Here is a 15,492-nt window from a genome sequence, read left to right on the forward strand (position 1 = left end):
AGGTCACTGCTCCTGTCAGGCAGCCCTCTCTTAGAGCTACTCTCTCACAATCTAGTAACCACACTCCCCTCCCCCCTCCCTCCTTGATGCCTAGGGGTAGTCCCACTCCCCACCATTGCTAGTGCTGGGGTACTGCACTAGTCTTAGGCTGGAGGGAAGGAGAACAAGGCTTTAAAAAAGGATAATTAGAGGCCAAGTTGCTGATTAGATGGGGGAACTCCCACCTGAAGGACTTGAATCTACGAAAGCAAAGGGTATGGAAGGAATAAAATTTGGTGACATCCAGGGGGTAGAAGAGCCCAGTTGGGATAATAAAAATAGCTCAATAAACACTGAGTATTTACTATGTGCTTTGCATTGTGTTAACACTTTTAATCCTAATGTAGGGAAACACTAGAAGAGGAGGAGATCAGGTTCTGAAGAGTGAAGCTAAAGATTTAGAGGTATGGAGTGGGATGAATAGGAAAGTCAGTCTGGAGGTAACATACAGGTTGGGTTTAAGGAGAGATACTGGAGGCAGAGATATTAGTTGGAAGGCTGTAGCAATAGCTCAGTAGAGATGGAGGAGATGGACCCTAGGAAGTAAAAGTGGTGAGGACATGATGGCTGAGTGGGTGTAAAGGTGAGAAGTTTAGTGGTTTGGCTCTCAATCTTAGTCTTGAGTCCCTAGGAATAGAGTTGGAGCCTTGACCATAGCTAGTGGAAGGAATTCTGGAAAACAAGTATACTGGATGTCATCCATTTGTCCCATTCAGACCCACTCTTTGTCCCTATCTACCATGCGCTGTACCCTGTGAGGCTGATTTATATGGCTTACCTCAATGGATTACCTTGGGCTTTGGTTTCTGTTTGGGTTCCACAAATGGGAGGATACTATGGATTAAATTGCGTCTCCCCACCCCCCACCAATTCATATGTTGAATTCCTAACCCCAATACTCCAGAGTGGAACCTTATTTGGAAATAGGGATCATTGCAGATATAATTAGTTAAGATGAGGTTGTTTCAGTGGGCCCTAATCCAGTGAAACTGGTGTCCTTATAAAATGGGGAAGCTTAGACACAGATACACACAGGAGAATGCCATGTGAAGATAAAGACAGAGTTGGGGGTGATGCTTCTAGAAGCCGAGGAACACCAAGATTGCCAGGAAACCCACCAGAAGCTAGGGGAGAGACCCGGAACAGATTGTTCCTCACAGCTCTTGGAAGGAACCAACCCTAATGACACCCTGAACTTCCAGGCTCCAGAACCGTGAGACAATACATTTCTGTTGTTTAAGCCACCAACTTTGTGGTACTTTGTTACAGCAGTGCTAGTAAACTAATACAGAGGAGAACAGAGGATGGGGGTAGAGTGAGCATGAGCTATTTATTCCCGGCTCCCTCCCTGCCATGTCCCTACAGGTTGGTTGTATCTTTCTACCAAAGGCCACTGCTCCTGTCAGGCAGCCCTCTCTTAGAGCTACTCTCTCACTATCTGGTAACCACACTCCCCCCTTACCCCTTGATGCCTAGGGGTGGTACCAGCTCCCAGTTATTGCTAGGGCTCGGGTGCTGCACTAGTCCTTGATGGTTTTCCTAAATCCTGCCTTATCTTTATAACTATGGCCTTTATTAAACTCATCAAGATGCCCAGTTCGAGTGTACTCTTTCTGCCAAGACCCTGACTAATACAGTGGGTATGTTTGGAGCCAGCAAAAAATACCATTTATTTGTGAATTTGAATGAGTCAGGGGACTCTATAAACAGAATGGCCTAAGCACATTTACTGCTGAAAATGAATGGCCTAGAGAATGAGGGAGCTTGGCATGAGGTTAAGGGGGCATTGTCCAGAAAGATTTTCTTCATTTAGAAAACATTTATTGAAGGCCTACTCCCATGCGCCAAGCACTGCTCTAGGTGCTGGGGGGAAAAGACAAATAAATCACATTGCTTGCCTTCAAGGAGCTCACAATCTAGTAGTGGGAGACAAACATGTAAACAGTCACTTGCATAAAGCATCACAGGTACTGTAGTAGAAGTCAGGGCTGCAGATAAGAACTTTGGAATGATCAGCTTATAGGAAAATCAATAGACTCTTGAAGAACTATAATAATTAAGGGGTGGAAAACATGCCTGGATAAGAGAATAATAGGAAAGAATAATTACAATAGTTCAGATATATTAAACACTTACTATGTCCTAGGCATTGTGCTGTATTTGGGTTATCTCAATTCTCTTCACAAGTCTGTGAGGTTCTGTCGTTATCCCTATTTTAATAAACAAGAAACCAAGGCTCAAAGACTTTAAGTTATGTGCCCAAGGTCACACAGCTAACAAGTGGGTAAGAGAGGAATTGAACCCAGTTCTGATTCCAGAGTTTATGCTTTCACTACTCCTATACTCAGAGCCAGGAGAGATGGCAATATTATGGAAGCCAAGGTAGGAGAGAATTTAAAGGGGAAATGAGTAGCTACCATGACAGATGCCACAGAGAGATCAAATAAATTGAGGACTGATAAGATCCTACTTGATCTTGCAATTTCATAGTTTGAAGTGAACTCTGCCTGGGTAGTTTCCTTAGCAAAGTAGGGGAACTAACTAGTCTGAAGAGCAAATGGGAAGTGGGGATGTGGAGATGTCTTTTCAAGGAGTCCAGCATTAGAGAGGAGAGAGAAAACGGGTGAAAATTAGAACAGCTTGGTCAAATGAGCCTGGCGTGAGAAGCGAGGGTCCTGGCTTTATGTCAGCAGCAGTACCAAAGGTCGTCATCAGTGGTCAGTGTCGTGGAGCCCAACTATGAGGACAGACAGAGGGGGATGGACGTGAGGTCTGAGAGGTTTGTGTTGTGGGGTTGGAGTGGGTAGGGAGGTTGGGAAAAGAGGTCTGGTGGGTTTGGATCTGTCCAGGGTACTGGGAGAGAGGGGCCTGCCAGCAGCTTAGAGGTAAGTAGGAATGGTTGGCAATGTGAGTGGTACAATAAGACCCCATCTCAGCCATTGGTGGGCACACAGACAGAGGCATGGTCCCCAGGCAAGAAGGAGGCAGTCTTCGGTAGTCCATCTGGGCCTGGGAGGAACACAGGGCCACGGGAGTCTTCTCTGAGGACTTGGGTAGAATTTCAAGGGGGCTGGGTTCCACTTCCTCACAGGCATCTGAGACTGCAGTCTTGGGCTGGGAGAGATGGGCGGGGGGGGGGGGGGGGGGAAGGAGTCCAGATTAGAGCAGGTCCTGTGGGAGGAAGACCTGGATTGTGCAGGAAGGAGGGTTAGGCTGGGGGTAGAGCTTAGGGATGGTATGCTGGTGGGCAGGGGTCTTGGAAAAGCGTACGTGGGGAAAGGGTCCGGGTGCAGGCAGGGCTGGTGGTGGGGAGGGTGGAAGGGAATGCACTCACTGGACTCAGTGCTGCAGTATCCCTAAGGTACTGGGCTAGGACCCGGTGCAGGTCTGGAAGTGAGGGCCACAGGGCATGCTTCAGACTCCTTGGGGAGAAGGAAGAGAAGGAGACTAAGTTACAGGAGTGAATTAGGAGGGAGGAGGAGACCACTGAGGTGGGCGTGCAGCTGAGATCAGGGAGTAAGGCTCGGAGAGGTAAGAGTGTAGTCAAGGCAATAAAGGAAGGTAGAGGAGCATAGGTGAAAAGGAGGGAAGGGCAGTCAGTGGTGGGGAGTTTCAAAAAAGGGGTTTGAGTATCCTCAAACACCCCTGCTTCAGCGCCTTTGTACTTGCCATTTTCTCTGCCTCTTGATTTGTTTCCTCATTTCATTTGGGCCTCTGCTCAAATGTCATCCTGTCAGAGAGGCCTTCTCTGACTGCCATGTCTAAAATACTATCACCTCCCTTCCCCATCCCTATTTCCCGCTCTGCTTTATTTTTCTTTATAGCACTTATTGTATATGTATTATATTATTACACATTTTGCCGGGGGGGGGGCGGTGTCTGTCTCACTCCACTAAAATATAAACTCCATGAGCACAAAGAGTTTGTCTATTTGCTCAGTCCTCCAAGGTATAGAACACTATCTGGCCCAGAGTAGGTGCTCAAAAAATTAGCTGAATGGGTGAATGAAGAGAACCAGAGGGGTTTATTACTAAGTCACTGGGGAAGGTGGTCTCTCTGGGAAGAGTATGGATTAAGGTATGTTGGGGGAACCTCCAATTCTTTCGGCTCATATTTCCACATGGAAAGACTTTAGCTGAACATTTCAGGCTTCTTTTGCTACCTCATTCGTATCTCTCCAAGGGGAGGAGTGATTTATCTGGCAAACTGGGGACAAGGAACTGAGTATGCCTGGTTCAGCAGCATCACCTTCCTCCTCTCCCCCAATTTTTTTGTTGATTACCTGCTGATTATTATGCTGATTACCTGCATAGAGGCTACAATCTGGTCTGCTCATACATATGAGTGGATTAAAAATTCAAAGAAAGACATGTATGTTCAAGGAGAGATGGGAGCACAGAGGAGGGACATCTAACCTAGCCTAGGGTCACCAAAAGAGGCTGCTTGGAGGACTTGTCTTTTGAGCTAGGCCTTCAAGAACCAAGAGATGTTACCAATGGAGGGACTGAAGCGTAAGGATGCTATCCTAATGTTTTTGTTTGTTTTCTCTATCTTTAGTTGTTTATAACTTCCAATGGCATTTCTTCTCAGCCTTAGTCTTCCCATATAAACAAGTCATTAATAATATTTATTTAAGGATGTGCTATTTGGCAGGCTTTGTGCTGAGGATTTAAAGATGACCAAGTAAGGTAGAGGGAAGACATATAAAGAAATAAATACCGTAAAATGCTACTGGTACTGTGATAGAAGTCTGTACTGGGCACAAAGAGAGTAGCCAAGAGGTGAGGGTTAGGAAAGTTTTCTAGGAGTTGGTGAAGAAAGTTATTTAAAGGTAAAAGGGTATTAGTCATCCAGGGAGGGTATTCCTGGCAGAGGGGACATCATATCCCCTGCACTGAGAAGTAAAACCACTTGATTTGTGGAGGAAATCACCAACAGTTTGGCAAGGCTGAAGCACAGTGTGGGGGTGAGGGGGTGCAAATTCTGGCAGGGGCCAGATTTTACAGAGCCTTGCTTGTCATTCCAGAGTCTGGACTCTACCCTGGGGAGCTAGTCATGAGACTTAAGGAGGGGAGTAGCCAATCCATGTGTGCATTTTTTTTTTTTTTTTTTTTTTTTTTTTTTTATTCTTGGGACAGAGAGAGACAGAGCATGAACGGGGGAGGGGCAGAAAGAGAGGGAGACACTGAATCGGAAACAGGCTCCAGGCTCCAAGCCCTCAGCCCAGAGCCTGACGTGGGGCTCGAACTCACGGACCGCGAGATCGTGACCTGGCTGAAGTCGGACGCTTAACCGACTGCGCCCCCCAGGCGCCCCCATGTGTGCATTTTAAAGAGACTATTTGGGTGGCTGTGTGAGGCTAGATTGGAGGGAGAAGAGGTTCTGTTTCAGTGAGCCCGGTAGTGTCTGTAGGGCTAGAAAAAGGGGGCCACTATTTGAGGGAGGTTTAGGAGGTGGAATGACCAGACCAGGCCAGACTAGATAAAGGGGAGGGAGGTGTCCAGTGTTCTGGTCTGAGCGATGGGTGGACAGACAGAAGCCTTGTTGCTGAGATGAGGAGCCAGGAGGTGGGGTTGTTTGAGGTGTCCAGGATAGCGGGCATGTTAGAGTGTAAGCAGGCGGTGCGACTCCCAGGGGAGACGTGCCGGAGGTGGCTGAAGCCACAGGTGTGGCCCTGCGGTCCTCGGGAGGGCGGGTGTCATTGAGAAACCCTGGGATGCTTGTTTAGAGGCTTCTGGCCCCACCCGGACCACGGTCCCGTCTCCCGCGTGACCGGGGCGGTACCTGTAGTGCGCAGGAAACTGCCACCTCAGCAGCAGCAGGCCCAGGAGGGTGCTGAGGCCCAGCACCACGAGCAGAGCGGTCACCAAGGAGATCCAGGCTAAGGGACGAAACCAGTCAGACCTCTGCCGCCCCAGGCTGGAGCCCCGCCTCCAGGCCGGCCAGACCCCACCCCGGCCCCGCCCCTCACGGCCCGCCCCTCGCTGCGCCAGCGCCCCTCCAGTAGCGCAGACGCAGAGCGCCTTGCCCCGGCCGGGCCCTCACCAGTCTCGGAGGCAGTGTCTACGCTCACTGGATCTGACCAGGCGCTCCAGGGGCCTTGGTAGGTGGGGCCGTGGAGCCTGGCGCGGAGCTGTAAGCGGTAGCGGGAGCGCGGGCGCAGCTCCAGGGTCTCTCCCCGGGCGCCGAGAGGCGGCTCCAGCACCTGCGCGGAGGGGGAAGGAGCCGGTGGGCAGGCTCCGGGCGGCGGCCTGCCGGCGTCGCGGCCTCGAGAGCCTGGCATCCTTTTGGCCAGAAGCGTACAGCTTTGAATCTTCGGGGATCTCCCTCCCTCCCCTCAACGAGCCTCCTTGACAGAAAACATGCATCCTGGCGGAGAGCCTCTCCCTGACAGCGGTCTCGCCCTCCCCAGGCACGCCAGGCCTTAGACGCGCCCCGACACACACACTGGCACACAGACCTCGTTGCACGGAGAACTAACTACTCATCCTGACCCCAAAGCACACACACACTGACCAGGACACGCGGACATCCCGCCAGAGGTGCTCACCAGGGTCCAGGTCGGGCGATGGAAACCCCGGGCACATTCAGATACTCAGGGCCACACAGATTGTTCACAAGTAACACGCATCCAGGAGCGGATGCTAAGTGCTGGGGGCACAAGGACAGATTCCAAACAGAGAGAACAAACGTCGTGTGGACAGGCAGGGAGACTAGCAATCATGTGGCGAACACTTAGGAACTGCTGGTGATATGCCAAGTGCTGGGCTGGGCACTGGGGAAAAGGATGAATGAAACATGGTTTCTCACAAGTCTAATGAGGAAGACATGCAAACCAGTAAATTATTCAAGTAATTAGTGCTATAATGATGATATAAGTAGGGGACTATAGGAACATGAAGAAGCATGTCAGGCTGCCTGAGTTGCTTGGTTGGGGGTTACAGAGTAGTTCTGTGTGCTAAGAGCATGGAGGGCCAGGCTGGGTGGTCAAAGATGAGGCGAAGGCAGTGGTAGTAGGGATGTGAGGACTGTCGGTACAATAAACTCAACTTACTTTTTGATAAATGGAGGGAAGGGACAAGGGAAAAGGAAGAAGAGTCCAGTATGACTCCAGGCTTGGATAACTGGGTAAGTGGTAGTGCCATTGTCAGATAGGGAACAGAGAAGTAAGTTTGAGGATGAAATACTGTATGGTTCCATTTTGTTAAGTTCAACAACAGCGAAAACTTATCAAAATAGTAGTGGTGTCAAAATAGTAGTTGCCTTGGGGGGGTGTGTGACTGTAAGGGGCACAAGGAGCTTCTGGGATGCTAGAAATAACCTTTATCTTGATCTGGGTAATAGTTACATGGGTGTATACATGTACAAATTAATCGTATATTTAAGATCTGTGTACTTTACTGAATGTAACTTATACCTCAATAAAAAGGTAAAATAAGCTTGGGGAGGAAGATGAGTTTAGTTTTGGATATACTGGGTCTGAAATGCCCCTGGGGGCTTTTATGTAGAGCTGTCTGGTAAGAAGTTGTATATATGTGTGGTTAATGAGAATAAAAGCAGGAAAGAGTGAGATGGTTCAGCCAGAGAAATAGTATGAGAATCCGGAGAAACTGATCCCAAAGGCAAAGGGAAGGCAAAATTTTAAATGGCAGTAGTCAACAGTATCAAATGTCAAAGAGAGATTAAGATACCAGTTGAATCAGATAAACATAGATCTACAAACCCAGACATAGATACATGGACACCTTCACTCTTGATAACAGATCCAATAAAACTCAGGAATACCGTGTGTAGTGACGTCTGTGGGCATTTTCCCCTCGATCGTACCTTCCAGTCTTGATGGCCTTCTCCTGTGTATCGGAGCTGATAGCAGGTCTCTCGGGCTCCCCACGATGATGGGTGTTGCCATTCCAATTCCAGCTGCCCGCTGGAGACCTCCCTCCAGTGCAAGTTTGGAGTGGGGATGAGCACTACAGGGATGCCAGCAGGACTGGCCTAAGCCTTTCTGTGCATGAGATATCATGCCACCAGGGCCATGGGTCAGAAGTACCAGAACTGGTGATGCTGGGCAAGGGGTCAGGAGTGGTTGGGGCAGGAACTATGTGGGAGGAGAAGGGAAGAAAGTTCTTACCAGCCTGGCGGATCCAGAAAGGGGAGCCCAAGTAGCTGTGAATAGCACCCTGGGCTGTGGTCATCTCCACAAGGATGTGAATAACACTGTCATTTCGTGACTTGAAGTGGCAGCGAGAGAACTGGGAGGGCTGTAATCCTGGATTTTTCTCCTCTTCACACTTCTCCCAGATGGGGTCCCTAAGAATCATCCCCATAGAGTTATTGAATCAGGCCTGCATCAGAGACTAATCCTGATAATTCCCATCCCACAGGGGATATGGCCTGTAGGGACCATAATGTGACTCCTCCCTCAGCTTCCAGACCTTTCTCTGTCTTCCTGCCATGGTGTTTTGTTTTCTGAATTTTACTTTGGTGTCCAGCCTCTAACTCTTAGGGAAAGAGCTAGATGATACATGAAAATAGCATGAGCTATAGAGTTCATGTCTTGGCTTATTGGTATACAACTCTGGTAGATTGTTTGATTGATCTTTGCTTCCATTTCTTCACCGATAAAATGGATTAATAACACCTACTTCACTGGATTGTTTCAAAGAGACTTCATCTGTCTGGTGGAAACATACTTATGTTTTTAATCTATTGTACAGCAGCTCTGTTAGTCACCTCTATATATTAGTTTACTATAACATTATTACAACATCCTCCCCAACTGGCTTTACTGCCTTCATTGTCCACTCCTTTCAGTTTGTTCTCCACATAGCTACCAGAATTTGCTTCCCAAGTGTTGATCTGCTAATGTCCAGCATATATCACAAATCTGTCCACTTACTGAAATCTTTAACACTGCCACGTGAGATGAACTACCTCTGTCTCCTGCCTGGATTAAGGCAAAGTTCTAACTGGTGACTCTGCTTCTGTCTGTACTTCTTTATAATTTCACAGAGAAACCTATCTTTTTAAAATGAAAATCACATCACGTCACTCTTCTGCTTAAAATCCTTCAATGGCTCTCTGTCCCACCTTGAATCCAAACTCCATACCGGGGACCACAGGGCCCTATATGATTTAACTCTTCCCTACCTGGCCATTCTCCTATAATTCTCACACCCATTTACCACCCTTCATCCACATGGGCCTTCTTTCTGTGCTATGGATATGCCACATGTACTGCCTTTGCACTTCACCTTGCCCTGGGTTGCTCTGACTCTAGGTCTTCATGTGACTCATTCTTTTTTGCCACTTAGGTGTGGTCTCTAGGTTCTCTAGACCATAAAGTCTAGATTAGCACCCACCCCCCACCCCACTTAGTCTCTACCATATAACCTTGTTTCTTGATTTCTTTACTTCTTTGTCACTCCTTCCTTTCCCCCTGACTAAAATGTAAGCCCCAACATTGTGGAAACTTTTCTGTTTCATTTGTTACTCTATTCCAATGCCTGCCACATAGTCACCCTCAATAACCGTTTATTGCACAAGTGAATCATGTCTCCTTCCTGATTATAATGCCTAAATGGCTAGCTGTTACTAAAATTATTTATTAATATATTTATATGTTTACTTCTTTATTCAGCAAATAATTGATACCATGTGCCAGGCACTGTGCTGGGCACTATGAATACATAGAGGAATAATCAAGGAGCTCTCATTCCAGTGGAAGAGGCAGAAAAACAGACAGATGGTATTTTTCTGTGGTGTGCACTGGCTGGTTGGGGGGGCATATCAAGGAGGATAATCTAACCCAGACAGGGAGGGTCAGAGAATACTTCCTGGACAAGGCAGTGCTTAGACTGCATCTTGGACTGTAAATAGGATAGGCAGAGGGGACAAAGAGACATACGAGGCACATGCTTGTGCACAGATAAGAGATATAGTGCTTTGGGGGAAATTAGAAGTGTGCAGAATGCTCTTAGCTTAGAGGGCCTGGTGGCGAGTGGTAAATGGGAGAGGGCAGACTAAGGTCATAGATGGCCTTATGACCTTTGTAAGGAGCTTGAGCTTAATCTTACAGTGATTATGGAGACATTTAAGACTTTTAAACTGAAAAATTGTCATAATTAGCATTGTACTTTGGGAAGATCACTGTAACTGCAGGTCGTAGGAAAGAATTCGTGAGGGCAGACTAGAAGCAGGGAAATCTATTAGGACACTTTTATGGTTTCCATGGATGAGGTGATGAGGACCTGAACTGGGGTTGTGACAATGGGGGTGGAGTAAAATATATGGATTGAGGGGCTACTGAAGAGGTAGAAATAAGACCATTTTTGATTGGATCTGGAGGGTGGGGAAATGGCAGAAGTCCAGAGTGATTCCCATGTTTCAGGCCTGAAAAACCAAGTTGATGGTAGGGTGGAGGACAAAGAAGGAGGAGCAGCTTTTGGTAGAAGAAATGATGACTTCAGTTTTGCTCCTCTTTAATCCATTCATGGCACTTCTAGACTATGGAAATCTGTGCAGTTATTTAAAAGAATGAGTTACATCTTTTTGTAATGGGCTCCAAGACATACTAAATTTTTTTTTAATGTTTATTCATCTTTGAGAGAGAGACACACACACAGCATGAGCGAGGGAGGGGCAGAGAGAGAGAGAGAGAGAGAGAGAGAGAGAGAGAGAGAATCCCAAGCAGGCTCTGCGCTGTCAGCACAGAGCCCAATGTGGGGCTTGAACTCATGAATTGTGAGATCGTGACCTGAGCTGAAGTTGGATGCTTAAGCAACTGAGCCACCCAGGCGCCCCTCCAAGACATATTTTTAAGTAAAGAAAGTAAGTTAGCAAACCACAAATATAATGGGATCCAACTTATATTGAAAATTAAATGTTGTGTATAGACATGTTTAAGTACATGGAAAAATTGGAAGAATACATTAAAGCTGTTAATGGTGGTTCTTTTCAGTATTCATTAATTTAACATTTGTTTACTGAGTACCCTCTATGTTCTAGGCACTGTGGTAGGTGAGAATACATTGGTGAGTAAAAGCAGACATTGACTTTGCCCTTAGGGATCATGTATAGTCAAGATCAGCCTTTCTCAATTGGAGTTCTGAGAAAGAGTGATAATGTCGGTCAAATAACTCCATAAAGTATGAATGTAAAATTGTAACTATGATAAGTACTTAAGAAGGAGAGGTGTATGGTACAATAAGTATGTATAATTGGACCCAATGGGGAGGATCAGGGGAGGGTTCCCTGAGGAGGTGACATTTGAGTTGAAAATTGAAGGGTAAGTAGAAGTTAAGACAGGAGGGCTGGGTAGATAGCAAGTGCAAAGACCCAGAGGCAGGAGAGACTATGGCAGATAGCAGGGGACCAAAGAGTCAGAGAGGAAAAGACAGCATAATGTAAGGTGAAGCTGAAGGCATAGGTAGGGGCTAAGTCTTTCGGTACTTTATAAGACCACAATAGGGTTCTTTATCTTTCCTTCCTTCCTTCCTTCCTTCCTTCCTTCCTTCCTTCCTTCCTTCCTTCCTTCCTTCCCCAAGATTAGTGGGAAGCTATTGAAGACTTTAAAGCCAAGAGTGTTATATTCATGTTTGCACTTTAAAAGATCACTCCAGGGGCATCTGAGTGGCTCAGTTAGTTGAATGTCTGATCAACTCTTGATTTTAGCTCAGGAGCCTGTTTAAGATTCTCTCTCTCCCTCTGCCCCCCTCCTCTACTCACTTGTTCCAGCTCTCTCTCTCTCTCTCTCTAAAAAAAAAAAAAAAAAATCACTGCAGTTCCTATGTGGAGAATGATTTGGAGGATTCAAGAGGTGCCCAGTTAATAAGTCTTCCTGGTAGCCCAAGTGAGCTAGGGGAATGGCAGTGATGAAAAGCAGGCAGATTCTAGAGATATTTAATAGGTAAAATCAATAAGACATGGTTTTAGATTGGATATGGGAGGGGTGACAGATCAGTGAGGTGCTTGGTCGTAATTCTTGAAGGCGAGGTTTTGATTGGATTTGATAGATAATGGAGGGCTGCAGTACCTATTTGAGTAGGGGAGACCATTCAAAGTTTGAATTTAACAAAGGCCACTCTGTCAGCAGCATGAGGGGTAAATTGCAGGTGAATGAGAAAATAGGCAGTTGCAGTGGTCCAGGTGACATGATTAAATCTGAACGAAACCAAGGCATTCCAGTGGGGATGGAGGGAGATTAAGAAGGTAAAGTATCTATCCGAGGATTAGGGCGTGGAGGCCAGTTGGCTTTGGGATAAAGGAGGGGAGTGAAGAGGACCACGAACAATCTCTCTCTGTGTGATTGTCTCTCTCTCACTACATCAAGCTCAATCAGCAGTTCAGCTCTCACCTGTTTCCGGGACAGCACCGCGCCCTGCTGTGGTAGAAGAAGCCTTGGGAGCTAGTGTGGTTCTGTTGCTGCCACTGACAGGTAACATTCTTCAGGTTCAAGGTAAAGCACTGCAGTCCAATCTCCACTAAGTTAACAGAAGGAAGTCCCATCAGGGCCAACACATTCCCGCTCTACAGAGCATCCAGATCGTCTTCACACATAACTTGGAATATTTACTTTCATTCATTGTTCTCTCCTTGAATACAGTACACTCTGTCCAGTGGCAAGTTTGAGGTCATCAGAAAGGACCGTGGCTCTCAGAGCTTCCATTTCCAGTCCAGGCCTCTCTAGAGATCTTTTCCATCTCCTCCCCATCTTCCCATTCTTTTGTCGACTCACCTGCATCTCCAGGCAGGTCCACAGTTGTGGGGAGGGACCAGGATCCCCAGGAGCCATGGAGGGAGACCCCGTCAGGTTGGCTGCGCAGCTGGAGCTTGTAGGATTTACCAGGCTGGAGCCCTGAGATGAGGCAGCTTCCACTCATCACTGTCAGAGATGAAGCCTTGGGAGAAGAATCCCAGCCTCAGAATCTAGGTCTGCCTCTCAACCAAGACAGCCTCCATCTCTTACATTTGAAGCCCCACAGTGTACCTGTTGAGAGATGCCCAGTTCCCCACTGGATAGATATGCACACAGACTAGGGGCCAGGTAGGTGGGTTTCAAGTGGTGTTCAGAACTTTTAGGGAAAGCCCCATGACCTCAAAGGCCTGAAACACTCAATTTTGTTGGTATGAATGACCCAAAGTGGGAGATTCCTAAATAGACATGGTTCCCACGCCCATACTAACTCCCCAAAGACCAACCCAATCTGGAATCCCTGAAGTACAGCCTGTCCTTTCTTGGGGCAAAATTAGGGGTAGGAGATAGGAGGTAGGGCAGAAGAAGGCCAGGATACTTCTCTAGTTGGGGAGGTCTGCTCTGGTCGATCCTGTTGGGGCATCATGGGCTGAGCACACGGAGGCTGGTGCGGAGCTGGGGCTGGGTTTAGTCTCTGCAGAGCTGGACAGCAGGTTTCTGTGGGCAGCAGCTGCATGACTGTGAGAGCACTGGAATTCCTGGGATCCTTGGGGCCATAGCGGAGTTCGTGCCTCAGGAAAGCACTGATTTCGGGAGCTGGGGTCTCCCAGCTGATCTGAAGTTCCCCTGGTTGGCTCCCGCCCACAGCCTTAATGATATTTGGGGGAGCTGGCAGGCCTGAGGGCAAGACAGGGTACATCAGAACTCTCTGAGTGCCACAGTCTATGGTTCAACCCATGGACTGTAGAGGGAGGAGCTGGAAGCTGGATTGCAGGCAGCCCCTGGGTTCTAGAGGATCACAGACCATTGCTCTCCTGGAAGCCAGGGCAAGGAAACTCCTTATCCTTTCTCCTTTCATCACTAGAACAGTGGCCTCTTTTCAGGTTTGTTAGACTCAGTGCTCCTCAAGAGCAGGGATCTCTTCATTTCTGTATCCTTGTCACCTAGCACAGTGCCTGGCACATAGTAGGTAGTCTGTAACTGTTGAATGAGTAGATGAATAGGTTAATGATGGGGGGTGGGGCACAGGTTGTCTCTGGTGTGAAATGAAGTCTAGTTTTGGATGCCAAGTCTGGGAAGAATGATAAGGGGATCTTGAGGTGCCTCTAGCATCTGGTAATGAAGGGCATCCATGTTGCCCCAAGAGAGCACAACCAGTCTGATCCTAGGAGCTGGATGAGGGCATCAAATAGAGGGGCCAGGGTGACAGGAGGATGGCCCTTACCCACACTATCCACAAAGAGCACCCGCTGGGTCACAGTCTGGTTCAGAAACATGTTCTTCACCCAGAGGTGCAGTGGAAAGAAGAGGCGAACTTCATCCTGGGCTGGAAACTGGCACACGTATCGAGTTCCAAAGGGCAGCACATTCTCAAAACTAAGAGGGCAGGCACGGGGCTTCTCCCTGTGGGAGTAGGAGAAGTCTGTTCTACCTACATGGCCACCATGACAGGCTCTGAGGACCCAAGTCTGGGCCCAAGCCCAACTTCTATTTCCATTACTGTCATTTTTCTTCTCAGTGCCTGGGATAAGTGGGATTGGGGGTTATGCAGGGGCTGAACTGGTACTATCCAAAGCACATCTGTTCTTTAAGTAGCTACTGAGGGCATGTCCCCTTATAGGGCCAAATGCAGGGAAGGTACAGGGGCTGGGTTCGGCTGAGGTAAGTACAGGACAGATACAGGGGAGTGTGGCACAGCCCAGCACATACCCTGGATAAGCATACAGCAGCTGGTATGTTCCATTGGGTGCTGCTTCTTCCTCATCCCAGAAGCAAGTGAGGTCCTCAAAGGTTTGAGAGAAACATTTCAGGGGCTCTGAATCCGAGGCCAGCAAGGAGGTATCTGAGGAACAGCTGGTGAGTTGGGCCCTGGGTCCTCCCAGGCATGTTTATGGGCAAGGGTAGGGGACTAGTGGGAGCCTCCTACCTTGCACCCCTCCCAGGGCTCCCTTTTCCTGGGTACAAGTGGTCTCCACCCTCCACACACCTCACCTTGGCTGCTGACTTGTGCCAGGTTTTGGGGGGCCAGGAGGAGGCAGGAGGTGACCACCAGGAGGGCCCAGGAGGGCATCTTCTCCGGCACTGTGTGCCTGCCTTAGCCCATCCTCCTCTCAGGAAGCCGGGCCCCAATCCCCTCCCGGGCCAGCCCCTCAGGTTCCTGTCAGATACAGCCCCACGTCCTGTCCCTGTCCCTGCCCCTGTGGGGCCCATCCAGACCACACTGGGGCCAAGGGCCAGGGGAGGGAGAGTGGGAGTGGGCAGGAGGGTAGGAGGAATTTGAAAGAGAAGATACAGGTCTTTTGGGAGGGAGATGGGGGTTACATTTTTGACTGTGTACCAGGAGGAGACTAAGCCTCTGTGTGTTTCTATGTCAACTGTTATAGAAGGGCGTATTATCAACAAGAATAGCAACATTTACTGAGCACTTACTATGCTGTTACGTGCTAAGGACTTTATATCTATTGACTCAGCTCCTCCTCACAATAGTCTTATTTCCATTATAGAGATGAGGAAACTGAGATGCAGGGAAGTTAAAAGAT

At 48.1% G+C, this 15,492-nt stretch overlaps 1 protein-coding gene across 2 annotated transcripts; it reads right to left on the reverse strand.

The window, feature by feature from the left end:
* Positions 1-351: 351 nt before the first annotated feature.
* On the reverse strand, positions 352-15,072 carry MPL (MPL proto-oncogene, thrombopoietin receptor). Of its 2 annotated transcripts, XM_053896467.1 has the most exons (12): positions 14,945-15,072; positions 14,663-14,795; positions 14,178-14,356; positions 13,332-13,630; positions 12,776-12,938; positions 12,395-12,521; positions 8,171-8,349; positions 7,867-8,009; positions 6,085-6,244; positions 5,824-5,920; positions 3,374-3,461; positions 352-3,153 (listed from the first exon to the last, which is right to left on the reverse strand). In XM_053896467.1, the coding sequence occupies exons 1-12, from the start codon at positions 15,021-15,023 to the stop codon at positions 2,758-2,760; spliced, it is 2,043 nt and encodes a 680-aa protein (XP_053752442.1). In that variant the 5' UTR covers positions 15,024-15,072; the 3' UTR covers positions 352-2,757. The 2 variants fall into 2 exon arrangements, with proteins under 2 accessions (XP_053752442.1, XP_053752443.1); XM_053896468.1 differs by lacking the exon at positions 3,374-3,461 and having other exon boundaries at positions 2,802-3,153.
* Positions 15,073-15,492: the final 420 nt, after the last annotated feature.

The sequence above is a fragment of the Panthera pardus genome, unplaced genomic scaffold, assembly GCF_024362965.1.
Source record: "Panthera pardus isolate Hobbes unplaced genomic scaffold, ASM2436296v1 HiC_scaffold_11, whole genome shotgun sequence".
Taxonomy (NCBI): Eukaryota; Metazoa; Chordata; class Mammalia; order Carnivora; family Felidae; genus Panthera; species Panthera pardus.